This window comes from Akebia trifoliata, chromosome 10, assembly GCF_017979445.1.
Source record: "Akebia trifoliata isolate Shusen 1 chromosome 10, ASM1797944v1, whole genome shotgun sequence".
In the NCBI taxonomy this organism is placed as follows: Eukaryota; Viridiplantae; Streptophyta; class Magnoliopsida; order Ranunculales; family Lardizabalaceae; genus Akebia; species Akebia trifoliata.
The window spans coordinates 27387433-27403123 of NC_141384.1; the positions used below are offsets into that span (position 1 = coordinate 27387433).

Here is a 15691-nt window from a genome sequence, read left to right on the forward strand (position 1 = left end):
AATTTTATTACCTTTCCTCTTCCCCCTTTCAATTTTATTGTCTCTCTTCTCTCCTTTTCAATAATACCCTTTTAACCCCAAAGAGAATGGCAGGGCATGGAAAACTTAAAGTAGTATCTATATAACACTATTTATCATTTCTTTGTTATTTCTTACTATTAACTTTTATTGCAATAAATCTATTTTTCTTTTGGTCACCTTGGTGAATCTATGGGAGTAAATCCCCTCGTAGCACAATTTCCCTATGCTCCTTGTAGCTCTTACGAAGGGTTGAAAGCATGTCATTTCATGATTGCACCTAATCTTTCAATGATTGGTGACTCCCCAACCCCTTTCTCTCTCTCACTATATATATATATATATATCTGCTAGTCTAAGTCCAGAGTGAACTCTCAAATAAACAAAATTGAAAAAAAAAAAAAGATTTTTTCATTGTTGGATAAAAAATTTTAATCTAAGAGTTCAATGACCATTCATTTTTTAACTCGAGATTTAGGGGCTTACAATTGTTTATTTTCATGGAAAAAATATCCTCCGACCCAACCCTTTGTAGAATGTTTTTTTTTTTTTTTAAATAAGGGAAAATCCTAATTGTATTGTGTCAAACTCTCATGATTCCTCTTCTATCAAAACTAAAAAACTACTCTCTTTATTGATATTTTTCTATGTTCAATGAAACATTAACAAAGAAAATTATTTTTTTCGGAAATATATTATCCGCAATTATTGATGTGTATATAACACTACTTGGTGTAGCTTAATCCCCAACACTTTGATCGCTCATTCTGCCATAATATCCTAAATTTGGTGGTATTTTAGGCATTTAACGTGGATGAAATCTGACTTTAACGAGTTTCGATTCACCAAACTCGCCCATTTAAAAAAAAAAAAGTTCAACAAACACGGCCTCCCTTAGTCTCAACTTCAGCTTCGAAGAACCGAGCGAGCGTAGCAGAAACAAACACAGCAGTCATGAAGCTTCACTGATCCGAAAAATTGCAGAAACAAGTAAGCTCTCTGTTCATATAGATAGAAACCCTAGTTTCTTCTTTCTCTCTCCATTTCTTTAGATCTGAGAATCTGCTAGTCTAGGTCGGGAATGGCTTCTTCGGAAGCCGATTCCCGTTTGAATCTGGTAATAATTCCAGCCCTAGAGAAGATCATCAAGAACGCTTCATGGCGGAAACACTCGAAACTCGCACACGAATCCAAATCTATAATCGACAGATTAACTTCTCCCGAAAAATTCTCTTCTTCAACTCCAGACGAATCCGAACCGCACGTTTCGATTCCAGGTCCTTTACACGATGGAGGACCGATCGAATTTTCTCTCGCTGAATCCGAATCGATTCTCAGTCCTCTGATCTCCGCTTGTGGATCTGGTGTTCTAAAAATCGCTGATCCGGCTTTGGATGCAATCCAGAAATTGGTCGCACATGGTTACATTCGTGGCGAAGCGGATCCGTCCGGAGGTCCGGAAGCGAAGCTTTTGTCTCGTGTGATGGAATCGGTATGTAATTGTCATAATTTGGGAGATGAAGTTGTTGAGTTAATGGTGTTGAAGACGTTGTTATCGGCTGTTACTTCGATCTCATTACGGATCCATGGAGATTGTTTGTTGCAAATCGTTAGGACTTGTTACGATATTTATTTAGGGAGCAAAAATGTTGTCAATCAGACAACCGCGAAGGCTTCTTTAATCCAAATGTTGGTTATTGTGTTTCGGAGAATGGAGGCTGATTCGTCGACTGTTCCTGTTCAGCCGATTGTGGTTGCTGAGCTGATGGAACCTATCGAGAAATCCGATGTGGACGGAAGTATGACTCAGTTTGTACAGGGATTCATTACTAAGATTATCCAAGACATTGATGTGGTGTTGAATCCGACGACACCTGGGAAAGGTTCGTCGGGTGTTCACGATGGTGCATTCGAGACTACGACTGTTGAGACCACAAATCCGGCGGATCTGTTGGATTCAACGGATAAGGATATGTTGGATGCTAAGTATTGGGAGATTAGTATGTATAAGACTGCATTGGAAGGGAGGAAGGGAGAATTGGCGGACGGAGAGACGGATAGAGATGATGATTTGGAAATTCAGATTGGTAATAAGCTGCGGCGGGATGCGTTCTTGGTGTTTAGAGCTCTTTGTAAGCTCTCCATGAAGACACCTCCTAAGGAGGCTTTGGCTGATCCGCAGCTGATGCGTGGGAAGATTGTGGCTTTGGAGCTGCTGAAGATTTTGCTGGAGAATGCTGGGGCTATCTTTAGGACAAGCGACAGGTATTTCTTTCTCAGAATCTTTCTTGTTATGACTACGAGTTTACTTGTTTGTTGGATGTTATTCTTACTTACTTGATAGTAGTTATTGTAAAAAGTTGGCATTTTGAGATATAAATTGCATAGTTCATCGGCTTTCTACGAGTAAGAATTAGGTAATGTGGTTTCATCCCAAATATAATGGTAAAACCAAAATAAAAAGATAAAAGAAAAAAAAATGTGTGCATCTAATATAAAATTTAAGGAAAGAACAAAACCCCTCTTTATGCTCCATTATGTTGGATTAAGAAAACTTTGTCTACGAAGAAAAAATCCAAAAACTAATTATATAACAAAGAAAGAAATGCAAATTTTTGATGGGGATTATAGACTACTCTTTTTTTTGATAGGCATGGATTACAAACTATGCATCGTCAAGTTTTGTGCATGATTGAGCTTTGACAATGTCTTCTGCTTTAATTCTTTATTGATTGACCAACCAACGTAAGGTTGAATCACATCTCCAACACTATTAGATATAAAGTTTCTGAGTCCCAATGTTTTCTTCTTTTGGTGTCATCATCAATTTCTTCGCCACTTCCACTCATAAGTTACTTCACCCAACCTTCAGGAGTTAGTGAACCTTGAGTCTAATGTATAATATAGAGGGTTGAAATTCTTCTGGTTGTCATCTTGATTGTTTATTTGAGAACTTTATTAATTAAAATTGCCATTGCAAGGTAAGAGGTAAGGCACTAAGGCTTCCTAATGCGGCTTATTACCTGGGCAATCAAAATGCAGTTTTATTTATTAAATGTTATAAGAAACAAAAATAAAATTAAATAAAATATACAAATAAATCCAAAAGCTAATTATATATTACTTAGAGATTCATCTTTATAAGAGTCAAAGGTGCCAAAAGCTGCACCTAGGCCTCACTTTGGCTGCCTAGACCATCTAAGCGCCTGTGCCCTACTTGCTTTAAGCATGATTTCAAAAAGTGGGGTTAAAGTGGTAAGCATGCAAAACATTGCCAATCGTTAGAACATTATTTTGTTGTTGTTGGTATTTTACATTTTTCATATGCTTGGCATAATCAATCTCGTGTGGGCTTCCCAGTAAATCGTCGTAAAAAGTGTGAAATCAGTCAAATTTTGCGAGCTAAATAGTTTTGCAAAAACTCATAAATTATTTTAAATTTATTCTCTCCATCTTTCTCTCGTCCCACTATACCAGGCGAACGTGCATTCTAGGTACTATTTCCCCTCCCTCCTTCAACCATCAAACCCATCATCTTCAACCTCCCTCAAAAAACTAGATTTTTTTTCTTTCCCAAGACCCATCGTCTTCAACATCCCCCAAACCTTCTCAAAAAACTAGATTCCATGGTTTGGAATCATGTGGGTGTGTGTGCTTTTATTGTAATGGTAAAGCTAAGTAAAACTAAGGTTATGAAAATGGGTACTTTTGAAATAGATCTGCCCAATATCAGTTCTCTGCTGCTGTCAAATCCTTTACCATAACACCCTTTGTTGTTTTACAATGCAATTAAAAGTAGGGACTATCCATTTCATTAAAAATATTATTTTATAATCTTAGAAAACCTTTTCTCAAGGTCAGATTGATGCAAAAGTAGGGACTATCCCTTTGTTGTTTTACAATGCAATTAAAAGTAGGGACTATCCATTTCATTAAAAATATTATTTTATAATCTTAGAAAACCTTTTCTCGAGGTCAGATTGATGCAAAAGTGGTTTCTTGGTCAATCAATTATTAAGGTTGTGTTATTAGATTTTTTTTTTACAAAACTGGAACACTCAGGATGTAGATTGGAATAAAACTAGATTGATGTGTGTTTAGACAATTTCTTAGTATTTTCTTTCTTAATTACAATTTTTTTACATTTTTTCATCAACCAAGCACCCGTAAAAATTTTCCTGGCATTTTAAACTTAAAATTTTATTACCAAGCACCGTAAAGCAAAATTCCGTAGAACATAGTAATTACAAAACACCATAGATGCAAAGCTTTCCATTTTACAATGCTTTATGGCATACCAAGCAAGGCCTCAATCAAATTTTATTCCTAGATTTCCCTGGTAATTTGTGTAAGTTCTACTTATATATTTAATTTACTACATGTATGAGACTGAGATGTAGTGTTTGTGGAAGGTGATCTAATTCTCTATCCTTAGATAGGATGTGTGCACCTTTATATGGCCTGGTTGATCAATTCAACTCAATCTTCCCCAGCTTTCCTTACCAACACCACTCCCACCTGCGTGATAGTCTTCTTTTCTTTTATCAACACTTGTATTTATTGTATCCCTCGCCTTTTGAGAGTTATAGCTACTTACTTTGATATTGGCCTGATTTGTTTGGATTTGATTCATGCTGTTCTTTAGGATATGTGTAACTGATGATTTTGTGTGGGCATGGTGCATGATACATTTGGTTGGTGCAAGTTGCGTTATATTGTTAATTGACTCACCTAGACTGTAATTCATGATCTGATGAACTTTCCTTGCAATGGAACAGGTTTTTGGGTGCTATTAAGCAATATTTATGTCTATCATTACTGAAGAACAGCGCTTCCACCCTTATGATTGTTTTTCAGCTTTCTTGCTCCATTTTCATTAGTCTGGTATCAAGATTTAGAGCTGGATTGAAGGCAGAGATTGGTGTGTTTTTTCCTATGATTGTTCTCCGAGTTTTGGAAAATGTTGCTCAACCAAATTTTCAGCAGAAGATCATAGTGCTTCGGTTTCTGGAGAAGCTGTGTGTCGATTCACAGATCTTGGTAGACATTTTCATTAACTATGATTGTGATGTCAATTCATCGAACATATTTGAGAGGTATGCTGTTTCTGTTCCAGCATGTCCTGTTCCTATCTCATGCATTGTTTTTTGAGTCTGACTAGCTTTGCTAGCTTAGTAAGATTTCAACTCTTACTAAGGGTTGTTGAGCTCACCTTGTGGCATCCTAAACATGATCCGATGCCACATGGTTGTAGAGAACACAATTCTATGAACTTCGAAAAAAACAAAAAAAAAATGTTATTTTTCATCGATGAATTTTAATTTTAAATTTGGGAGTTCCTTAGAAGTTCGGTAGCTGTCCATTTTCAAAACCATGATCAATCCCCAATTTTGTTTTGGATCTGAGTTTTTCCATGAAATCTAGAGGCTGTGATGTTGGATTGCCATGTGGTAATCCATTTGAGCTCAACGACCCTTAGTAAGAGTTAAAATCTTACTTAGTAAGAAAAGTGTTTTTTTGTTTTTCTGCCCTCTGACTGTCTGACATACTATGCCTCTGTGCACACGATTTAGTGACTCATTTTAGTTTTGACAATTTACTTATACGTTACCATATTCCATTATCTTGATAGGATGGTCAATGGACTTCTTAAAACTGCTCAAGGTGTCCCGGTTGGTGTTGCCAGTAGCTTATTGCCACCACAGGATGCCACCATGAAACTTGAAGCAATGAAATGCTTAGTGGCAATTTTGAGATCAATGGGGGATTGGATGAACAAACAGATGCGCATTCCAGATCCTCATTCTCCTAAGAAATTTGAAACACTTGAAAACATTCCTGAATCTGGAGGTGTTCCTTTGGTGAATGGTAATGGGAATGAGCCTGCTGAAGGATCAGATTCTCATTCTGAATCCTCTAGTGAAATTTCTGATGTTTCCACTATCGAGCAGCGACGGGCTTACAAACTTGAACTTCAGGTAGACAATTTTACAATATTTTTGGGTATCAAACATTTTTTTCTTCTTCCTGAGTATGTTCTTTCCAATGGATTATTGCTGTGTGATCTAATACAAGACTCTTGGCAGGAAGGTATATCTCTTTTTAATCGGAAACCCAAAAAGGGTATTGATTTCCTTATAAATGCCAAGAAGCTAGGTGACTCACCAGAGGAGATAGCAGCTTTCCTTAAAAATTCGTCTGATTTGAACAAGACGTTGATTGGTGACTATCTAGGAGAAAGGGATGAATTACCTCTAAAAGTCATGCATGCATATGTGGATTCCTTTGAGTTCCGAGAAATGGAATTTGATGAGGCAATTAGGGCCTTTCTACAAGGCTTTAGGTTGCCTGGTGAGGCACAAAAGATTGACCGAATAATGGAAAAATTTGCTGAACGGTATTGCAAATGTAATCCAAAGGTTTTCACGAGTTCAGACACTGCCTATGTCCTTGCGTACTCTGTGATATTGCTCAACACCGATGCACATAACCCTATGGTTAAGAACAAGGTATATATTTCTTTTGATAGCTCTATCTGCTGAAGTGTTACAATAATTGAAATAGTATCTTGAACAACTTTATCATGTGATGGATGATGCAGATGTCACCTGATGATTTTATAAGGAACAACCGTGGTGTAGATGACGGAAAAGATCTTCCAGAGGAGTATTTGAGAGCTTTGTATGAACGGATTTCTAAAAATGAGATTAAAATGAAAGAAGATGATTTGGCTCCTCAACAGAAGCAGTCTTTGAACTCAAACAGAATATTAGGCTTGGATGGTATTCTAAATATTGTTATCCGCAAGCGAGGGGAAGAACATTTGGAGACCAGCGATGATCTCATCAGGCACATGCAAGAGCAATTCAAGGAAAAAGCTCGCAAATCTGAGTAAGCTCATGTAGCACTACGAATTTTATTGAGAGCTTCTATTGCCACACCAACTTTTACTAATGCCACCCCAAGATGTGTGGCGAGTCTTTGGTGATTTACATATGAATTGGTGTGGTGTTAGCAAAAGTTGGTGTGGCTGTAAAATCTCTCGTTATATTTTATAATCATCAGCACACATGGTGTACTTTTAGATATTCTATTTTTGCACTCCTAGTTTTTCCTATCCAGTCCCCTGCTTAATGTGGAATGTGCATTTTCATTTTATCAATGCAAGTGTGAAAATTCTTAAAATTTTCTTTATAAGGATCTCTTTTACAATTTGTAGGTCAGTTTACTATGCTGCAACAGATGTGATAATTTTGAGATTTATGATTGAGGTGTGCTGGGCTCCAATGTTGGCTGCCTTCAGTGTTCCACTGGAGCAGAGTGATGATGAAGTAGTAATAGCACAGTGTCTTGAAGGCTTCCGCTATGCGATCCATGTTACTGCAGTAATGTCCATGAAGACTCATAGAGATGCTTTTGTTACTTCACTAGCAAAGTTCACTTCCCTCCACTCACCAGCGGACATCAAGCAGAAAAATATTGATGCCATCAAGGTTTGTGCTTGGTGTCATTTTCTTGTTCTTGCCATACGATTTTAGAAACTAACTAAAATATGATATTAGTCTATGTGGTGGGTTTAACTTATTCCTGAGCTTTCATATTGTTTAAGCAAAGAGCTTGATTTTTATTTATCTTGTTATTGTCATCCATGTTCTTTTTTATTTTATTTTATAGAAAAATGAGAACTTGTATCAGAAAAGAGAGCAAGAAAATACAACCCTGCATAAAGAAATCTACCCAAAAGATTGAGCTTTAATGTTCAAAATAAAAAAGAGAGATTCAACTCTTATGATGTGCTCTGATATCATGTAGATTAAGAGTTTGAGAAGGAGAATAGGATAAGAGATTGGTGAAACGTGGGAGGAGTCGAAATGACTCCGACCTTAGCCACACAATCTATTTTATCTCATAACCAAATAACAACAGGGAGAAAGACAATAATACCCTTAGTAATAATAACTTATTACTCCTAATGACAAATATGTATAGTTTATTATTGTTGGTCAAGCAAGCAGATAGCTTGTTGACCTTTTAGCAGACTATCATTTGCTTGTGCTGCCATACATAATATCCTTACAACGTGATTTGGCAATCCATTGCATTCTACAGGTGATTGTTACCATAGCTGATGAAGATGGGAACTATTTACAAGAAGCCTGGGAGCATCTTTTGACGTGTGTTTCCCGGTTTGAGCATTTACATCTCTTAGGAGAGGGTGCTCCTCCTGATGCTACTTTCTTTGCCCTCCCACAAAATGAGCAAGACAAAACAAGACAAACCAAGTCAGCTATCCTTCCTGTACTGAAGAGGAAAGGACCTGGGAAGATTCATCATGCAGCTTCAGCTGCCAGAAGAGGTTCATATGATAGTGCTGGTATTGGTGGCCAGAATACCGGGTCCGTTACATCTGAACAGATGAGCAATTTAGTTTCCAACTTAAACATGTTGGAACAAGTTGGAAGCTCTGAAATGAATCGTATATTCACACGGAGTCAAAGATTAAATAGTGAGGCAATAATTGATTTTGTTAAAGCCCTTTGTAAGGTGTCCATGGAAGAATTGCGATCAACATCAGATCCACGTGTTTTCAGCCTTACAAAGATTGTTGAGATTGCGTACGAATCATTCTGACTTTCATCTTGTTTCCTATCTTAGGCATACTTCGTTAATGTAATGTTTCCTATCCAATAATTGTAAAATGTTTCCTATGAATATTTTCTTTTTACAGGCACTACAACATGAATCGAATCAGACTTGTGTGGTCAAGCATCTGGCATGTGCTCTCAGATTTCTTTGTCACCATTGGCTGTTCTGAGAATCTCTCGATTGCAATCTTTGCAATGGATTCCCTACGTCAATTAGCTATGAAATTCTTAGAGCGAGAAGAATTGGCTAATTATAACTTCCAGAACGAGTTTATGAAGCCTTTTGTCATTGTGATGCGTAAAAGTAGCGCTGTTGAAATCAGAGAACTAATAATCAGATGTGTCTCTCAAATGGTTTTGTCACGTGTCAATAATGTCAAATCAGGATGGAAAAGCATGTTCATGGTATTGATTCTGCAATCTCTGTTCTTTGTTTGTTTAATTGATTTTATTATTAATAATTTTTACTTTTTAGTTTTTTAACTTTGGGAATGACCCAAGCTGACCTTTATTGTAGGATTCCCATAATTTATCTCACTCCTACTCTTTTATCCTTATTAGCTAAATTCAGTGAGTCATTATACACTGATTTCTGTTTTCAGGTCTTCACAACTGCAGCTTATGATGACCACAAAAACATTGTACTTTTGGCCTTTGAGATCATTGAGAAGATTGTTCGAGACTACTTTCCATATATAACTGAAACTGAAACCACGACTTTTACGGATTGTGTGAACTGTCTGATTGCATTCACCAATAGTAGGTTCAACAAAGACATTAGCCTCAATGCAATTGGTTTTCTTCGCTTCTGCGCCGCAAAACTTGCAGAAGGAGATCTTGGCTTGACGGCAAAGAATAAAGATAAGGAAGCTTCTGCAAAGATTTCCCCATCATCCCCTCAAACTGGCAAAGATGGGAAACAACATAGTGCCGAATTTCCCGATCATCTGTATTTCTGGTTTCCATTACTGGCAGGTAGGGAAATTGATACTGAATTGGTGTTTTAAGATGTGGCTGGAACATGATTTCAAATCTCGGTTTGATGTCTCGTCTCGTCCATGGATAAGACTGAATTGTCTTGGATGAGTCAACTTTCTCAGACGAGATAAACCATTTAACTCTGTTTATAATTATTTATTCATATATATATAGATAGGGGACGGATCATGGGACATATGTAATGATAACAAATTTTCAAAATATGGGTTAAGTTCAGATTGAGCTGATTTTTTGTGAGGATGATCTCTATGATGAGAAGATCATCCTAAAAAAAAAAAACCCAGTCCAATTTGAAACTTCTAACCCCATCAAAAGTAATGTGGACTGTCAATTTTTTACCAATAATTTGTAAACCACTTTTGATGGACTTAAAAGTTTCAGATTGAGCTGATTTTTGTGAGGATGATCTTCTCATCATAGAGACCATCCTCACAAAAAATCAGCTCAATCCGAAACTTCTAACCCATATTTTGAAAAACCTTTGTTTTTCACTTATGTCCCATGATCCGGCCCCATATATATATATAATTATAATTTTTTATTATTATAAAATAAGGTAAGAGTAGAAGCTGTTTTATCATAGAATCATATTTTATTTAGATCACAAGTGTTTACAAATTCAAAATTTTAAAAATATTTTCATGAAGATAAACAAAATCCCAGTTGACTCAGATGAGATTTTCAAAATATCGTCCGAGTCAACTCATTTATCTTGCAAGATTCTGTAGATATGAGATGCCATATCTATCCGTCTCGGTCATGGACGATACCGGTTGAGTCATCTTGGTCTCGGACGAGATTTGAAACCATGGGCTGGTGGCACTTAAGAGTTCCACGCATATATATTGGAAACTCAGTTTTTTTTTTCTTTTGTGCAGGATTGTCGGAACTTAGCTTTGACCCAAGGCCTGAAATAAGAAAAAGTGCTCTCCAAGTTCTGTTTGATACTTTACGCAACCATGGTCACCTTTTTTCATTACCTTTGTGGGAACGAGTATTCGATTCTGTCCTTTTCCCTATATTTGACTATGTTCGGCATGCTATTGATCCTTCTGGGGGAACTTCACTAGAGCCAGGACTTGAAATTGATACCAATGAGCAAGATCAAGATACTTGGCTTTACGAAACATGCACACTGTCCCTCCAATTAGTTATAGATCTTTTCGTTAAATTTTACGATACTGTCAATCCACTACTGAGAAAAGTACTGCTGTTGCTGATAAGTTTTATTAAACGGCCCCACCAAAGCCTTGCTGGCATTGGTATTGCTGCATTTGTTCGTTTAATGAGCAATTCGGGGGAATTATTTTCGGAGGAAAAGTGGCTAGAAGTGGTTTCGTCATTAAAAGAAGCAGCTAATGCTACTCTTCCTGATTTTTCATGTGTCCTTGACGAAGATAGTGGGGCTAGAAACCATAAAGATTCTTCAACCAGACAAAATAGTGGAGAGCCTACGGGGTCTGTTGTGCATGATGAGGATTTGGAGGATTTGAGAGCACGGAAACTTTTTTTTGCAATCAATGATGCTAAGTGCCGTGCCGCTGTTCAGCTTCTGTTGATCCAGGTATTCAATTTTATTTCCTTCCATTTTTTACGACTAGATATTCCAAATAAACAACATTTCTTGTTAGATATTGGATAAGGGCTGAATCATTGATTTTTCTTAGAGTTCTTTGGTAAAACTTTTTGATGTCTAATTGTGCACTTTGAGGAATACATAAACATAGCATCCTAATATAGTATATTTGAGGGTTAGCCAATTGAATCACGAAGTTGTACCACAAGCCCTAGATTCCCAATCCTCTCTTGAAGAATGGATGGTTTATATGTTTGTGTTATTTAAATTCACAAGACTAATAGAAAAGCATCTTAGCCCCCAAACAATATGCCCTAGAAAATGGGGCCCTTACAAAAGTGGATGACAATTCAAACATCAACCCTTCCAGACAATTTTAAAAATATGCCCCTCAATGAGTTGGAGCATCACATTGCCTTTTTTGGGGAACTAGTTGCTAAGTAGAAAGAGCTTCAGTCCCTCACCAGCATGAGCAATCGGGGTGTTTTGCTTCAACGGTAGGCCTCCTAACCCACGCCCCTTCTCTATAGCTGAGGAGTGCTCCAACAACCCGGCTTCCTTGTCAGGTCGCTTCCAAGAAGTCCCTCCCTCCCATGTGAATACTCGCCGTGTCACTAACCATGCGGGACTCGTAGGATTTTAGGAATAATCACTAGAAATGATTCAATACAAATCCTAAAACCATGTTTTATTTGTTCATATATGTATATTTGTTTTTTTTTTTTACCATGTTTTACTTTTCTACGTGAGTATGCTTTGCTTGTTTGAATGTTTTAATTGTAGTAGGTATCTTTTGAATCTGATCTCTATCCATTTAAATTTTTGTAGGCTATAATGGAGGTCTATAACATGTATAGGACAAATCTTTCAACAAAGAACACTGTAGTTCTATTTGACGCTTTGCATGCCGTGGCATCCCATGCTCACAAGATAAACAGCGACAGTAATCTTCGGTCAAAACTACAGGAGTTTGCTTCCATGACCCAGATGCAGGATCCTCCGTTGCTACGCTTAGAGAACGAGTCCTACCAAATTTGTCTCACTTTCTTACAGAATCTTATACTGGACAGACCCCCCAGTTCTGAAGAGGTTGAAGTGGAGACTTACCTAATTGGCCTCTGCAAGGAGATCCTACAGGTTTACCTCAATACAGCACGCCCAGGACACATATCCGAGCCATCTGGCAGTAATCATCCTCGGACCTATTGGGCGATACCACTCGGTTCTGCAAGACGGAGAGAGTTGGCTGCACGGACACCCCTGATTGTGGCAACTCTCCAGGCTATATGTGGGTTGAGAGATGACTTGTTCGAGAAGAATTTGGCTTGCTTCTTCCCACTTCTATCAGGCTTGATATGTTGCGAGCATGGGTCGAGCGAAGTTCAGTTGGCACTGAGCGATATGCTTAGCACATCAGTGGGTCCGGTTTTGCTTCGATCCTGTTGAAGGTTGTGAACCAGACCGCACACTTCGAGGTGTATGATATTGTTCTCCAAGTCTGCGTGATTGTTGTTTTGTTTTGTTTATTTTTATTTTTTATTTCTTACGATCATTGTTGATTAAGTATAGGTGGTTAGTGGCTATGGTTTTTGGTTACCTAATGCTTCTGGACCTTTTGTAGTGTAGAGAGCGTAGCTTCTGAATCAATTAATGTTATTTGAAAGAGTTCTGATGTTGTATGCCAAGTGATTTTCTCAGGCTATAATAAGTTCCTTTAAAGAATTGAATGTAACGGATTAGTCATGAGGCATACTTGATAAAAATTCTAGTACTTCACTTTGCAGATTTGCTGGATCGTGTGGCAAATTTGTCGAATTTTCCATATTAATGCAGAGATCGCTTAAATGGTCAAAAGGAAAGTAAAATCTATTCATTAGATGGTTACAATGGTTCATCTGGAATAATTTTTTTTGGCTATGTCCCACTATTGGTCATTTATTCTTTGTACTATCATGATAGTTTTATGGTAAGATCATCTTTATATTCGACACAACAGATGGTGGTTTGGACATGTTAGGCGATGACCAAGTATAACCCTAGTTCAAGAAATATACAAGTTAAAGGACTTAAAGGAGTGCTCTAGACCCAAAAGAACATGTGAAATCTGATATGAACTCACTTTCAATAACAGAAAACTTGGCTTTGGGCAATAAGATTTTGTTGTTATTGTTGTTATACTTGGCCTAATTCTCTGATTCTAGACAGTAACCATTTCGTTAAAAATAAATGTTATTCTTAGATAAATTACAATTCATTGATAATGCTTGCACCCCACACCTCCACGCCAGAACTTGTGACGAGTGCACACAAGTGGTGGTTCGTGGTTCTTTTCTAGCTCGTATACCAGTATGTGTGGTGGTTGATTCCCCATGGAGGACTCATTTCCTCAAGAGGACTAGAGTAATTCTCATACTTTAGTACTATTTTCTATAATTGCCAAATTTATAATGTCTCTCCATCATCTATCTCTTCCACAACAGAAGCAAGTTTTTGTGCCTTGTCGGCTTCCTCGACCCAATCAATCCTTGCAACAAACACTAACAATATGATTAAACACGAAATCATTCCAACCAAGAAACCCAACAACAACCCACTGAGCTTGAGACCAACCTTGAAAGCCAAGATCACACCCAAGGGCAAGGCCAACAAGTAAAAGCCACCGAGATTGGCATATGTACCCAACCATGGCCTAGCCGTCCCACGAACTATTCCTCCACATACCGCTAATGGGAAGTTAATCACCTCCACCACAGCCATCAACAACATTGTTTTCTTAACCCCTCTCAAAACCCCCTCATCATGGCTAAACAAACTGCCCCAAACACCTCTCACACCTACCATTGCTGACCCTCCAATACAACCAAATACTATGCTCACAGCCAAAGACACAGATGCAGACTCATAAGCAACTTCAGCTTGGTTTGCTCCAAGCTCATTCGATACTCGTGTGGACGCACATGTGGCTAACGAAAGCATGACAGAGTAAAGCAAGTAGTCGAAGTTAAGGACCACAGCTAACACTGCCAAAGCTTGTTTAGCATCAGCTAGGTGTCCTGTAAGCAAGACTAAGATCTCGTAACACCACCATTCAAGACAGTTAGTGAGGCAACAAGGCCCGGAAAGCTTTAACAGCCGAACCCAATCATCGACTCCTTGATCCCACCACCCTCCCTCGTTCCACCTCTCTCCCTTTCTCTTCTCCATCGCTAACACATACAACAAGAGTAGAACTGCAACGATGAGATCAGTCAACCAAGTTGCCATCGAAACTCCCTGAAGACCCTTAACCCTTGAGAGCAAGATATTTAGGGGAAGGTGAAAGGCTAGTCCGATAGCAGAGATGAACATAATAGGAAGTGTTATGCTCTGAGAGCTTAAATAAGCCTTTAAAGGACAAAGCAAACAAGTGACCAACAAGTCAGGAAGAAGATACATAAGATAGTCTTTAGCAACAATTGAGATATCTATTTGCTGCCCAAAGTGAATGAGAATCTTGTCAACATTAAGCCATAAGAAAGTAATAGGAATTGTGGTGACTAATAGTAGTAAAGTAGACATGATGAAGGTCTTGTGAAGAAGCTTATAGTTTTTAGCTCCATAAGCTTGACCACATATAGGTTCCATGGCACAACATAGCCCATTCAAGACAGAGAATCCGGTAACATTAGCGAAGGTGAAACCAAGCGTTCCTCCCGATAATTGAAGCTCCCCGAGTCGTCCTAGAAACGCTGTCGTAATGGCTATCTTTACAAACCATGTAAAATTCATGGCCATCAATGGTACCGAAATCCTTTGTTGCTTCCTTAGCTCTGAAAATATGATTTTTTTGACATTTTTGGTAGGCCATTTGTGACTCAAGGGAAGAGGTGATGAGGTTAATGTTGTGGACATGTTTTAATGATAAAATGGATTGATGGGTTTGTTGTTCTTAATATTTATATATTTGATTGTTTAAAAAAAAATGATTATGTGGAGATTTAGATAAAAGATTACAATGGGATTGATTGGTAGCATGGGTTTCGTGAAAGGCGTCGGTTTTCTAGAATATGCGACAGAGCTTTATAACAAATAAAAGGTGGTGGGAAGGTTTTTAGTGCGTTATGAGAATGAAATACAGAAAGAGAGATTCAAAAAAGATCTATAAGGAAAGATTTGTTATAGAGTGATTTAGATATACCCCTTCACATTGTGGTGAATATATGAGATACCCTAATAGGTTTTCAAACTGATGACATACCCCTTGACCTCTGTGTTACATTATAGACTAGCAAAAAAGAAAATGATTAATCCAAAAATCTATCCTTTTCAAGCTCTTCATCCTTTCACAAAAAAATATGGTTAGTCTATTTCTGTGTTACTTGATTTGCGGGTTCGCTCGATTCAAATTTGTCTCATTGTTTGTGGTTCGTCACTCGAGAATGAACCTGATTCATAAGGGTAAATAGAGGTGAAG

The 15691-nt window shown here is 37.8% G+C and overlaps 2 protein-coding genes across 2 annotated transcripts; one reads left to right on the top strand and one right to left on the bottom strand.

Moving 5' to 3' along the window:
* The first annotated feature begins 861 nt into the window (after positions 1 to 861).
* LOC147393537 (brefeldin A-inhibited guanine nucleotide-exchange protein 2-like) lies at positions 862 to 13021 on the top strand. The gene is made up of 11 exons (XM_086456663.1): positions 862 to 2283; positions 4797 to 5114; positions 5651 to 5996; positions 6105 to 6527; positions 6620 to 6909; positions 7238 to 7511; positions 8128 to 8633; positions 8747 to 9068; positions 9266 to 9638; positions 10541 to 11226; positions 12067 to 13021. Exons 1-11 carry the CDS (start codon positions 1100 to 1102, stop codon positions 12682 to 12684), a joined length of 5340 nt encoding a protein of 1779 aa, XP_086312789.1. The 5' UTR covers positions 862 to 1099; the 3' UTR covers positions 12685 to 13021.
* A 133-nt stretch (positions 13022 to 13154) lies between these two features.
* LOC147393538 (MATE efflux family protein) lies at positions 13155 to 15237 on the bottom strand. Its single transcript, XM_086456664.1, has one exon. The coding sequence runs from the start codon at positions 15127 to 15129 to the stop codon at positions 13681 to 13683; it is 1449 nt and encodes a 482-aa protein (XP_086312790.1). The 5' UTR covers positions 15130 to 15237; the 3' UTR covers positions 13155 to 13680.
* Positions 15238 to 15691: the final 454 nt, after the last annotated feature.